Source organism: Falco punctatus, assembly GCF_963210335.1.
Source record: "Falco punctatus genome assembly, chromosome: 8".
Classification (NCBI taxonomy): domain Eukaryota; kingdom Metazoa; phylum Chordata; class Aves; order Falconiformes; family Falconidae; genus Falco; species Falco punctatus.
The window spans coordinates 58,129,736-58,143,032 of record NC_137588.1 but is presented as its reverse complement, the minus strand read 5'-3'; the positions used below and the strand labels follow the sequence as shown (position 1 = coordinate 58,143,032).

Below are 13,297 nucleotides of genomic sequence, written 5' to 3'. Positions count from 1 at the left end.
GCAGACACAGTATGAGGAGCTACGGCAGTGACTTTGAGACTTGTTAAAAATAACCCACTAAAGCGTAGATTTTTTGACGAAGTGATTCAAGGCATTAATCACCAACCTCCATCTGAATCTTTACCTAGCTCAGAAAGCAGAAGTTTGCTTTACATTTATTTTATAATTATTGGCTCCCTGGCTCTTCTGACCTAGAAATAGCTGTTGTTGGTGTCTGATGTTTATCATTCCAGCTCAGAGCAGTGCTTGTTCATGCCTACTCGCTCACTTTGGCAAGAGGGGTTTGCAACAGCCGCATCTGGAGAAGGCTGTAGGAGAGAGAAGTGGGACTGGCTTACCTAAAGCTGGAAGTGGGTAGACAAGGCTTGGACGGCAAGCTGCCCTATTTGAAACTAAGTGAAATCTGATGTTTAAGTAAGACAAGCTGTGTCTCCCTCCTTTGCTGGTAGCATTGTGAATGTGCCTAATTTTTTTAAAGCAGCTCTTTGCTGGCATAGTTTATACTCAGTAAACTGAGATTTCCAGTCCTCCTATTAGCCTGAGGGTAATACAATGCTTCTCAATCACCTGCTAATTACAGTCTCCTGGTTCATTCATTCAAGACCCCTCTGTAAACTTTCCTTGCTAAAATCAGCCTTTCAGGAGGGTCTCTTCCCTTTTTGTTTCTTAAAGTAATTTTCATTAACTTCTGCCTCACCTGGATCACAACATGGAAAGTCACAGCCCAGTGCAGAGCTGAGAGCTGCTGACAGATGTCCTGTGTGTGGCAGGGAGACTTGTGTCTTCAGCAGAGTCCATGAGATTGTGGTCCTCAACCACGAAGACGCTCTGCTGGGCAGAAATCTTGCTAGTGGGATGTTTTGGGGTCCAGTGCTTGCAGCAAGGAGAAATCACACTGAGGAAAGCCATCCTGAAGCGCTGGGACAAGAGATTGTAAATGATGGGGTTTGCAGCAGAGCTCAGATAGAAGAAGACACCTAAGAGAACAAGGGTGGGAAAAGGAGAAAGAGCTCGTTTGGGTGTGAAATGATCTCAGGAGAGGAATGTCTCTTCGTTGCCTACACTGTTCCACCAGGCTTGGGTGCAAGGGTGGCAGCAGCGACAGCAGAGCGCTGCCTGCTGCCTGGCTGGCACAGGCAGAGGGATGTCTCACCAAGGCTAGCTCAGGCACTGCAGCTCACAAGGAAAGCAAAGCTGGAGAGAGTGGAGCTCACTATCTCCAGCTGTTCAGGAACCAGCTCTCTCTTGAGCTGTGCTGACCTGCCTCCAGCACAGCCCTTATCCCCACAGCAGGACTTGCACAGCTGGTGCCCCCATCAAAGCTGTCAGAGGAGAACTTCCAGCCGAGAGGAGCTGATTTCTCACAACACACCAGGACAACTGCGTGAGATTGGATTTGTCTGAGCTGCCTAATGGCCACATTCAGTGTTTTCCCATGGCAGACTGAAAATAAGATTCCTCTTTGAAAAAGCCTTCATTTTATGGTTGGCAGGGCCATAAACATTTGGTTTTATCACCCGGTTCTGAGCAGTATGTAAGTCTTTTGCCTTGCCATTTGGTAAGGTTTCCCATTTGCCTCAGAAACCGTCTGGAGGATGATGCCTGCTGTTGTGCAGTCATTAAAAGCAGCTGAACAACAGCAGACTTCATTTCTGAACGTTCGCAAGAAGGAAAAGCAGCTGGTAATGATGCATGAGATCCTTCCCGCTCCCCCCCCCCCCCCCCCCCCCCGCTTCTTTGTGAATATTCAGGCAACTGTACAGGACAACATGCCCAGAGCTTGAAAGCTGCAAGAACTTGTGTGCAGGTTTTATTTCAGGCACAGTTCTTATCACTGCACCAAATCACAAGAAGCTTTTCCATGCATGTCTCGTGTCACCTACAAAATAGATGACTACATATTTCAAGTAAACCACTCATAAATGTGATCTTGTCAGCCCCTTTGCTAGCAAGGGGAGGAAGAAAGCTTTACCTGACACCACATGAATTAAGTTGAATATATTAGCCAGAGGCTCAGTCCATTCCACAACAAAGCTGAAGAAAAGTCGATCTATATGGAATGGAGCCCAGCAGATAGCAAAAACCATCACAAGGACAACTAACACAGAGAAAGAGGAGCAGAAAAACAAGTCAGTTATAGAAGGATATGGTTCAGTAGCCTGCACAGAGCAGAGATAGTTCAGAAAGCTGTACGAAAAACTAAATATACAAATTTTATTCATTGTTTCAAAACTTTACCCATCCTTTCTGTCTTGCCATTACCAGCTAAAAGAAGAAACTTTCCACTGACTTCTGTGTTGGATAACTCAAGGCATACACACGTAATGACATTCAAACCAAGCAGGTGACAACCAGGTAATGCTGTGGCACGTACAGAGCCTAAAGAAGAAACTGCCAGTGAGACATCTGGATTCATCTGTGGTACCTGGGACATATTGTCTCCATTATGCCTTGGGATTAATTTCATCTGCACACTATTTGTACATCACATAGCAGGATAAGGCCATAGGAACCATGCACTGATGGTAAGTCTGTCTGGGTACACTGTACAGGATGAAAGAAAGCTCTGTGCACAGCTTGGCCTGTGCTGCCTTTAGTCAGGTGTTCTGGCAAATCCATTCCAGAGTTGGGTCCTATGAATATCTCCGGTCACAGTCACGGGGCACAGAAAATCAGTCTGGCTCCAAAGTAAAATTTCCTAGTTCAGCTGGTGACTTAAGCTGCCTAAAAGAATAATGTTCTTGCAGGGAATAGTGAAGGTGATTTATGTTTCCTGCATAAACACCATCTCTGTAGTGAGGTGTTCTTTATTTGAAAGACAGCCTTAAATTAGGAAGTGGGGTGACCACTTTCCAGGTGGTTGGAGCACAAATTCTCTCCAATGCTGCACAATGTGCAAGTCTGCCTAGGTCCTCTTTTTTCTTGGGGAGGTCTAAGTAAGCAGTCTAAGTCTAACTCATCAGTAGGTGATGTATGTGGTTTGGCAGGACCTTCCTGTTCGTGCTTGAAGTGTGATGCAAAACAGGTGTACATCCTTTAAAAATGTACAGGATGGACTATTTGCACTCTGAAAAAGGGGGGTCCTCCCTGGGGGGCTGCAACAGCCAGGTTTGGAGTGAGGGATATTAGAGAATTGCCATGCAAGCATCTGCCACATACGTGTGCTCTCGTGCTCCACTCCTCTCGTGCTGGGGAGGAAAATTTGCCTTCTGAGTTTTTTGGTAGTTATTCCTGGTCTTTCATTCCCATACCCTCTAAGTCCAGATGAAACAGCAAGAAGCCTTTTTTTTTAAAAAAAAAAAAAAAGAAATAATCACAGCTGTTCATCTTATAACTCTTGTATCCAGTGAATTTGCCTGATACCCTTCAGGAGCTGGTCACCCTCTTGTCCATGGTAAATAAAACACAGAAGGACTCACTACTTACACAACATCTTGGTGACTGATTTCCTGGACGGTCTCTGAACATTCACAGCCGTTTCCTCCACTTCCAAAGATTTGTCTCCTTTCAACTGGCAAAAGGAGGGAAACAAAAGGAGAACTTAGACAGCAGAAAACATCCCCACCAGACATAGCCTGTTTTAAATTTTGATAGCTGTATTTTGAGAAGGCAAAGTTTGAGGCAGCTCAGGATTCACTGAAAAAAATCTACATTTAAATTTCAGTTTCAGTCTAGGGAAACATTGAAGGTTTAGGTTCAAAACAATCTGCAGATTTTATGCATCTGAGACTGCATATTTACAGCAGTTTTGTATTTCAGTTCCCCACTTGTCCCTTCTCAATGAGTCAATATTTGGTTCACAGTTTGTGTTCAATTTCAACAGTATTTTGCTAGGCATTATTTTCTTTTCTAGCAAAATATTGTTTGTTTATTTTCCTAAAAGGGTTCCCCACAATTAAGCACAAACCAATGATCCAAAAAATAACCACAGAAGCCTCAGTGAAACACAGCTGTAATCACTGGAAAAATTCCTGTAGAATTCAAGGGAGTTTGTTTTGTGGCCTGAGTGTTTGGACTACTTGATATTCAATCCATCTAATGAACAACCCCCATATATGCTCTCTTGCAGCCAGCCAGTGTGCACCTCTGCACAGATTCAGCCACATACTGCTCACTCACAACAAGGTGGGGGTGTATTTTCTCCAGTAGATTTTCCTGGACCTCTAAAAAATGGACATAAAGAATAATAATCTGATCTTCCCTGAAGTGCTTCCCTAATATGCTTATGGCGAGACTACCCGTGCTTTGGTGATGAAAAGACCAAGTCTAGATAATCAGGACAATTGCTTTGATTATAAAAGGAATCATCTATGGAGAGTGCATAATTGGATGCAGCTTCCTGAAGTGGGAACTTCTGATTAGCCAACACATTTGGAGTGATGCTTTTGTCAGCTGAGAGAAATTGGAAACAAACCTTTTAATTACATGGGAAGGAATATCAGGAATGAGGGAAAAGATAGAAATCAATCTGTATTTATAAAGATCTTGTGAAAAATGCTAGTTGTGCCATTTTCTTTTGCCTTCTACACTATGACTTTACTTCCTGATTTTTGATTAACAATACTTCCCTTTAAGGATGATCAAATGAGACCTTCTTTCAGTCTTCTATTTACTCATAAAACCCATAAAAGGGAAACACGTGTAAATCAAATTATATTCAATTATAGTGCAATTCAGCCTCTCATGTATTACGTTATTCCCTTTGTAACTTTTTGTCATAGCCACCGTTACTTAAGGAAGAGACTCAGTTGATTTGAAACACATCTAGCAATAAATGTCTACTCAGATTGATTAAAACCCTGAGTTTCCCTTCAGTGGTTTTCAGTCTCAGCAGTAATCTGTTCTAGGCATATTCCAAAGCCTTGGAGAATACAGTACTCTGATGCTGTAATAAACCAGGGACACATGTATCTTTATTTTTCACCTTCCTCCTGTCATTTTGATGATGTTATAAGGCTCCTTTTTAGCCTCAAGTGATAATGGGTGGAAGTATAACTAGTAAGAATAAATCAGCAGTTGCAATTTAATAAAACAATGAGTTATGACACAGGGGAAGGGAAAAAAAAAAAAGAAAAAAGCAAAAAAGGAATGGGTCCGCGGCACAGGTTGTAACTTGAGTTCATGCCAATGGCTTGACAGAGGGAGCACTTCAGCCAAGGCAGTGGTTAATTTTACATCACTGTGGATGTATTGAGGCTATGTAGGGTTGCCTGGAGATGAATGTTACCAATTCACTGCAAAAGAATTAAAAGTGTCTGGAGCAAGAAGCTGAAAATTGGATTCTCCCTCCACATATTTATTAGCTGCAGCATTTCATACTAGAAATCAAAGGGCAGGGTGAAATTAGGGCCTCACCTATCCCCAGGCAAACTAGTGAGGCCACTCAGCAAAAGCAGAGCTGTCTTCTGTAAGCTGCTTGGCCTGCCTGACACAAGTAGTGACCCAACTTTCTCTGCAGCTGATGGAAAAATTGATATTTAAAACACACATGGCTGGTGCTACAGCATGCCGCCCTGCCTGTTTCAGTGATCAGGCTGAAGACGTTGCCGCCTGGCTGCTCTTAGCTCCCCATTGCGAAGGAATCTGTGTTAGGTTTGCTGAACCACCTCCACGTTGTGTGCCGGGCTTTGCAGAAATCAGCTAAAGGCAGTCACCGTCCACAGATGATCCTGGTTTTAACAACTGGGCATTTAGGGCATAAAGGAGAATTTGATGTTACATCTGGAGCAGCTGTGCATTGGCAAGGGTAAGTTGTCTTGGTTCAAAGACAGCTGGAGTCAAAATTATCGAGGTGTCCAATGTGTTACTGCGGGGAAGCGACACCAAGATGAGGGCTGGGCTCTTAGCAGAAGAATTGTCCTGCCTGAGGTCAGTCTAGTCCCACCTGATCATCTAGATTCCCTCAAAGATATCTGAGGTGGGATGAATAAGTCTTTGGACTCTCCACTCCATTCACTGTCAAAAATCCTCATTAAATAGAATCTGACTTTTAGACAACCAGTGATAACCACCTACCCCTGTGTCCTTTTAGAGATCAGTTTGAATGAAATGGACAGGGACCTTGCACTGAATCCTGCTGCAACACAGCCTTCTTCCCAGGCAATGCCACCCCATCCCTATCAGTGCTGCAGGGGTTAATTCCGACAAGCAGCCCTCTCCAGGGCTGTCATTTCCCTCTCTCCTCTTCCTCCTCAATTTTTTGGTTATAGGTTGCAACCAGTAGCCCAACAGCTGAACTGAGTTTAAAGAAGAGCCTGGCTGACTGGGGGATTGGTCCTGAAGGCACCTGTGGTGATGTGTGTGCTCATGAAAGAGGCAGCAGGAAGCTTCCACAATCAAGCCTAATTACAGTGTAATCATCAGGGTCCTCTTCTTTCACTAATGCTGGAATTACCTACTGACCATGCCGGTGTAGTATTAAAACATCAGGCCTTAAAATTATAACCAAGTAGGTCATGAAGTAATTGATCATGAGGTAATCAGCCTAATGGGTCTGTTAGCAATAAATTTCCCAGTGGAAGACAATTTTTTTCCTTTTTACAAGGGATTTAATTAAAAATTAACTCAGCTACCATATGACCCATGTTTACTACCTTCTCACAGGTGCTTAAATATGTCACAGGTTTCCTTCTGTACTGCATCCTGAGGCTCTCCTGAGTACTGGCAAAGCTTGAGAGAGAAACTTTGGTGAAGAAATGCCTTCTCCATGAAGCCTGGACTTGGAAAGGCTATGTCTCTGTTTGCTGAATTTGAGCTGCTGTACAACCTTTGGATCAATGCTGAGCTTTTTCACTACAATCTATGAACAATATGTGACACTCAGGAGACTCTGGAGCATTGCTGAAGCTTCATAGATTTTCTTGTGAGTAGATAAAAAGTGTCTTCTCTTGAAAAATCATATATATATACAAGACTCTTCTTTCTGTTGAAAAAATGAAATTACCTTCCCTAGTGCAGTTTGGAGCATGATGCAGATATACTCAGGATGGATGGTGTTGTTTAAAATTTGAAAGTCTGAGTTGAACATACAGAAAAGCAGAGGCATAAATGATGAACATTGCAGCCCTTAGGAAAACAGCTTGAGCATATTGGTGAATATACAGAAGTCCTGGGGGGGCAGCCCTCGGCTGGTACCTAGTTTCTCCTCTGGGATGGGGATTAGGAATATCTGCTGCCACAAATGGAAGTTATTGCAGTCTTCAGGACTTCTTTTATTAGTTCAGGGATTTATCTTTCTCTCTTTATAACGGCTATGTTTTTAGCAGTTTTTCCTCCCTTCCAGTCTTATTTTGCAAAATTTTCAGTGAAACTGTGTAAAGACCCCACAACAGCTGCTGGGCAGTGGGGATAATTTAACCCATTCATTGCTTTGAAGATCTGCTGTGTGTTACAGTTTTATGGCAGTTAATCCTTGTAGCTTTTCCTGGGTAAGGAAAAATTGCTTCTTTATAGTTTCAGATAACAGTAAATATCAGCCAGCACAACAAAACGATACATACACCAAAGGCAGATGTTGGCTGAATTTTTTGCACGTTATTCGGTGAGTTCATTTGTCTCTACTAGCATATTGCATCCCTGTCTTGCTATAAGATCAGACACAGCTTTTTAAACTTCAGGTTATATTCAGTGCTATGAGATAGGTTTTATATTTTCAAAGTACATATAATGTACCAGAAGAAAAAAAGTCATCAAAATGCTATGATTAGCAGTTCATTTCAGTGTTGTGCTACATAGTTTTGTAATACTGTGATACTGGTTATTTCATCCATGCATTTAAATGATGAATCCTTGGTAAAACTAGTCTCACTTTCTGAAGAGAGAATGAATATGAACTCTAAGGTAGCCTTAATCGATGGTGAAACTATGCCATAGTTACTTAAAGAAATCACTGCTGAATTTGCTAGCTGTAGCAATAAGCTAACATTTCAGTTTATGACAGCTTTGTGAGTTTTAACAACGGATTATTATAATCATCTCCAGGGAAGGAGGAAAATAAAGTAATGCAATGGAAATTCCACAGTCACAAGAAGAGGGGAAAACAAATAATACCCAAGATTCAATCACTAGCCTGCTCTTTTATTTTTTTTTTTCCACATTTTCCTTTTGGTCTATTTTCTTTTAGTCCCTGCTGCAAAGGTGCAAATCTCTGAGAGGCTGGATTCAATCTCCAGACTCGGACATTTAAGTTACACTCAAACGTGAGCAGCAGTAATGGCAAGATTTAAAAAAAGATTGGGGTAAATTATTCCCCATCATAGCTAAATTAATTTCAGAATGGGATTACACCAAGAAGTTGGATCATCTGCTTTCAGAGGTTTTAAATACTTCTGCTTTTTGGGGGGGAAACAAATGGGCAAGAAAAGGGTGCAATCACTTAAAAGGCACATACAGACACAAACACACAAGGATGAGCTAAGGAAACACTGAGCAGCCAGAGTAGGACTTACTCTCAGCCCCATCAGATAGTACAGCACACTTATTACCCCCATAGGCAGCACATAGAAGAGAAAAGAAGTAATCTGGACAATACAGTTGTAGATCCACATGGGCATGACCACAGTGCAGGTAGCAGAGCCAGGGACCAGGGTGCCATTGGGGAAATACTGCAGCATGATGCCATGGGTGCCCGTGTTGGGGAGGGCGAAGAGGACCGAGAGGACCCAGAGCACCACGATGGTCCTCAGGGCACGCTTGCGAGTGCTCTCCAGCTTGGCACGGAAAGGATGGAGGATAGCAATGTATCTCTCCACGCTGACTGTGGTCACGCTGAGGATGGAAGCAAAACAGACTGTCTCAAAGAGTGCCGTCTTCAGATAGCAGCCGATGGGCCCAAACAAGAAGGGGTAGTTGCTCCACATCTCGTAGACTTCCAGTGGCATCCCAAAAAGCAGCACGAGCAGGTCTGAGATGGCGAGGCTGAAGAGATAGTAATTGGTGGGGGTCTTCATGCTCCGGTGCTTGAGGATTACCAGGCAAACTAAGAAGTTACCTACCACCCCGACAACGAAGATCAGGGTGTACACCAAAGCCATGGGCAAGAACAGATGGCTCCGCCTGGGCCCACACAAGAAGGCCAAGTAATCCTCGGTGCTGTTTAAGTACCTCCTGAAATGTTCTTCCTGTAGGGCGAGGTGGTGAAACCAGGAGCTATTACTGATCCAGGCCATCACTGGATCTGCTGAAATGTGTCACAACTGAGATTCAGTCTTCTTTAACTTTCTCTGAGCTACTTTGCTCACTTTTTGCAGCAAGAGGAAGGGGCAGGGGGTGTTGTCTTGCCAGACCTAGATGCACAAAGCCACCGAGAGATGTGCGTGAGTGTGCTTGCCTGGCTTCCCTTAAGGTTTTGCTGTTGTAACAGCTGTTCCCCTGCAAGGAGTCCCTTAGCCAGAAAGCCCCTCCTTTCACACATATTCATTGGCTCGCTAAGTGCATTAGATTATAGAGTAAGAAAAGAGGTTCCAGCTACTTGTATCAGCTCCTGTGGCAAATGCATTTAGAGAATCAGAAAGGCGGGATTTAGAGAGCTGGAGATCTGAAATATAGGATGTGAGACTAGCTGCAAGTTGTTTGTACTTGTCAGAGGGTGAGAAACCAGACAAAAAAAAAAAACCAAAAACCAAAATTCAGTCCCAAAGGATTTTACAATATTATATTGATGCTACATCCAGTTATGAGCCTCAAGCAAAAGAAAAAATAAAATTCTGGCATGACTTTATTTTTCAGATCTGCTGATTTTTACTTGCTGTTGTCTACAGCAGCAAGTACTTGGGAACAGTTTGATCCGTAGAAAGCCAACCTGGTTTTGTAGTCATTCTTGTGGTATTAGGCTACTATCACGTTTCAGCCTTTTTTTTTTTAAAGACTGTAACTTTTTTCTCCTGAAATCTGACATAGGATTTTAATTGCTTTTCTTATTGATATAAAAATATTTTCCCACTCTCCTGTTATGCTGGAATCTGATCCCATATTCTTAGCTAGCTTTCTTTTGGGAATATTTCTGAACGCTGTATTATTCCAAAGACATATTTATTGCCTCCAGAACTAGATTTACATGAATTTTTATAAACTCTGATTTCTTCCTGAATGACAACCATTCTGCAAACACACTTTCTGAGCCAAAATGTGTATCTTGCAAGGATGATGGCTGTGTCAAAACAGATCGTTTAACTCCTTATGAATGCTTGATTTCTTGCTGAATTTCTCAAAAAAAAAAAAAAAAAAAAAGCTTTTAAGTGCAGGGATGTAATTTTCTGAGATTCATAAAAAGTTTAGTTGTTTGGAATGAAAGAGGTGCAGAAGCTGAGGGCTAGTTTGGGGAATTTTTGTCAGCTTGATGTGCAATTTGTCTGCCCAGTATCTCTCACTAGCTCTCACTTTTGAGTACCTGCCCAGTGTCCTCCTTGAAGCCATGTAAACCTTTTACATCCCTAGCATCCTTTGGCAAGGAGTTCCTTGGGTCTGCTATTTATGTGAAGAAGCACCTTCATTTCTCTGACCCTCTAGCTGAGTATCCCTAGCTGCTAACATAAGACTGCATATTTTTAAGGATCCAGAAGCAAAAGAACAGCCCTTTTGGCTGGCATCTCCTTCAAAATCCTGACAAAAGCAAGTTTTTAAAGGAAGATGCAAACTACTCCACTGTAAGTTGCTAGACAGTAAACTCATCCCACACAAAATCTGTTTTCTAACTCTTGAAGAACTGAGGCTGGCTCACATCATGCCTTCTTTACTCCTTCCCACCTTAACATCTTGTGGTTTAGTAGCAGTCCAATAACCTTGCAAGAAAAAAATATTGTTGTATTTTTTTATCTAAGAACAGACCGCCCGCAGAAATAGCAGCAGCAGGTGAAGAACCGAGGTTTGGTCCCATTGAGGCATATTCCATGTGTGGAGCCTGAGGCTTACTGTGCATTTGTTTAAAACATTGAAGGCATGGAAAGTACCACGCCAGCTGTACTAAAAGACAGAAGCATGTCTCTTGTGCTGACTTTCAGGTCTGCTGAAATTATCTCGCACATAAAATATCTTCATCAGAAAAACCCTACTCATTTCTTTAAGCATTGCACAGAGGTATTTTGTTCAGCAGATTGAAAGGTTTTATTGGATCGGTGACCAAAAAGTGTGCTCTTTTGACCTATTTCTCCCTTCATTAAGGATTCATCTTAAAAAGATTCTTTGCATTTTAATGATGTTGAATTTGATTTTGACCTGCCGTTGGTGTAGCAGGTAGGAACAGAGGAATCGTTAGTAGGGTGCCAGGCTGACACCCAGATTCATGATTTTGGAGCACAATAGGAGACAAGTATTTGAGAATTTGTGCAGGGCTAAACACTTTCTGTACCTCTGCTTAACTTTCAAAGACTTCCTTCCCCACCCCACCCCCATAATCTCTCAATATTTCATTTCTTTCCCTTCCTCCTTTTTCCTCCCCTAGTAAGTTCCACTGCTTTCTATACTGCATCATAACTGTGGTCTGTAAACACTGCTAAAACAGCTACCAAACTGGTCTTCACTTTTCTTCTTTCATATTAACCTCTACAAAGAAACTAAAAACAAAACCTGAGGTCTGTTCAGCTGGAACTCAATCTTACAGAAAAGGAAACCGAAATGGACTGAGTTATTTACTAAAAAGCCTACAAGGCAGCCATACCCATCATGATCTCTATGAGAGGGAAGCAATGGGCTGTAGAAACACATTAGGTCACTTGAAAGTGTGGATGTGCCAGGCCCACCTGTGTCTGCTTCCCCCTTCTTGATCCTTTCTGATCCTGCTGGGCTCGAGGGCTGACAATCTGTAAGAGCAGAAGCAGAGAGGAAAAACAGGTCTATTTGTCTAACAGGTCATCCCTGGAACCATGTTGCTATAACCACGATTAAGTGGCAGATGGAGAGGACAAGGAGAGTGGAAGATATATTTCAGTTCATTTCTTGAAGCTTTATTCGGTGTTTTTTATCATATTTGTGTCAACAAGGATAGGAGAGTATATTTAACCAAAGACCAGCTCTGGCTCTGTATGACTGGAAATGTTTTATTTTTACAGCTTCACTATGAGGGCAGTGAGGCACTGGACCAGGTTGCCCAGAGCAGCTGTGGATGCCCCATCCCTGGCAGCTTTCCAGGCCAGGTTGGATAGGGCTTTGAGCAAACTGGTCTGGTGGCAGGTGTCCCTGCCTATGACAGGGGGGTTGGAACTGGATGATCTTTAAGGACCTTTCCATCCCAAACCAGTCCTATGATTCTGTGAAAATAAAAACAGATGGTATTTTTCATTATAAAGCACACTTCATTGGTGTTTGCTGTTATATACTTGAAGGAAGATGGCGTGCTGCACGGTGGCCTTAGAATTGTGAAGTTTTATGTAGTAGAATCATAATTAATGTAATATTACATTCCATTAATATAGCGTGATATTTGGTGTCATTAACCTAGACAAATTTTTTTTAGCATGTTAAGTGTCATTGCTAGTCAGAGTATGGCATTATCTGCTTAGGCACTGACTATGCCCACATGCTGGTGGTATCTCTTGTACCACATTTAGACGGTGGAATCTTCCCCTTAGCTGACATAATGTGCTGCAGCACATTCCTGTGTTCCATTAAGGGCAGCAAAGTGCACATTTAAGAAGAGGTAAATTCAAGTGCCTTCATGTTAGCCAAAGCCCTTTTTAGGGCACCCATTAGTGACTATATATTAGGTCAGTACACGGTGGATAATTTTATGTTTTAGGAAAAATTGGATACATTCATCAAAAAAGCCAGAAAAGGGTGAAGGTAACCCATAGTATAGCAAATGGATAAATGCTCCGCAGGTAACGCTTACACAGGGATGTACTTTGAAGATCTATGGGCCATTGCAATGGTCTACCCTGAACAGCTGCTCATTCAGACTGTAGAATTTTATCTATGCAAAGCAAGCTTTTTTTGGATATTTATATCTATGTGGGGAGACACGGAGGTCTCTCATCCAGCTTCATATGCTCTGGTTGTGAAACTGGAAGTAATATAGCTGTGCTAATGCCATAGTGTGCCACGCTAATTAATTCTGTTGATTAGCTGAGATGCAATACTATGCTGACAGGTCCACTTGGCACGAGGACTTGAGCTGACATCTCTGAGCAGCCCTGCATGGGATGGTGCTCAGGGTCTGCAAGAAAGTGCCATAATCCTTACTGTACATGCATACTTAGAAAGACATTGCACTTCATTGGAAGGGCTTGCAGAGGCATGGGGTTTGCTGTAATACTTGGCAAGCAGGTCCACTTTTTTTTATGTTCAGCAATTACAACCCAGCCTT

The 13,297-nt window shown here is 42.5% G+C and overlaps 1 protein-coding gene across 1 annotated transcript; it reads right to left on the bottom strand.

Annotated features, from left to right (window-relative positions):
- Nucleotides 1-6: 6 nt before the first annotated feature.
- Nucleotides 7-11,381, bottom strand: NMUR2 (neuromedin U receptor 2). Its single transcript, XM_080399435.1, has 4 exons — nt 8,448-11,381; nt 3,427-3,511; nt 1,973-2,098; nt 7-977 (listed from the first exon to the last, which is right to left on the bottom strand). Exons 1-4 carry the CDS (start codon nt 9,165-9,167, stop codon nt 718-720), a joined length of 1,191 nt encoding a protein of 396 aa, XP_080255561.1. The 5' UTR covers nt 9,168-11,381; the 3' UTR covers nt 7-717.
- Between the last annotated feature and the right edge of the window lie 1,916 nt (nt 11,382-13,297).

Bases quoted from the DNA above. Each gene is read 5' to 3' on its own strand.
- NMUR2 (XM_080399435.1), bottom strand. From the start codon at position 9,167: ATGGCCTGGATCAGTAATAGCTCCTGGTTTCACCACCTCGCCCTACAG. The intron at 3,512-8,447 runs GTAAGTCCTACT...TCCTTTTGCCAG, and splicing joins ACTATCTGATGGGGCTGAGA to TTGAAAGGAGACAAATCTTT. The intron at 978-1,972 runs GTAAAGCTTTCT...TTGTTCTCTTAG, and splicing joins CTTAATTCATGTGGTGTCAG to GTGTCTTCTTCTATCTGAGC.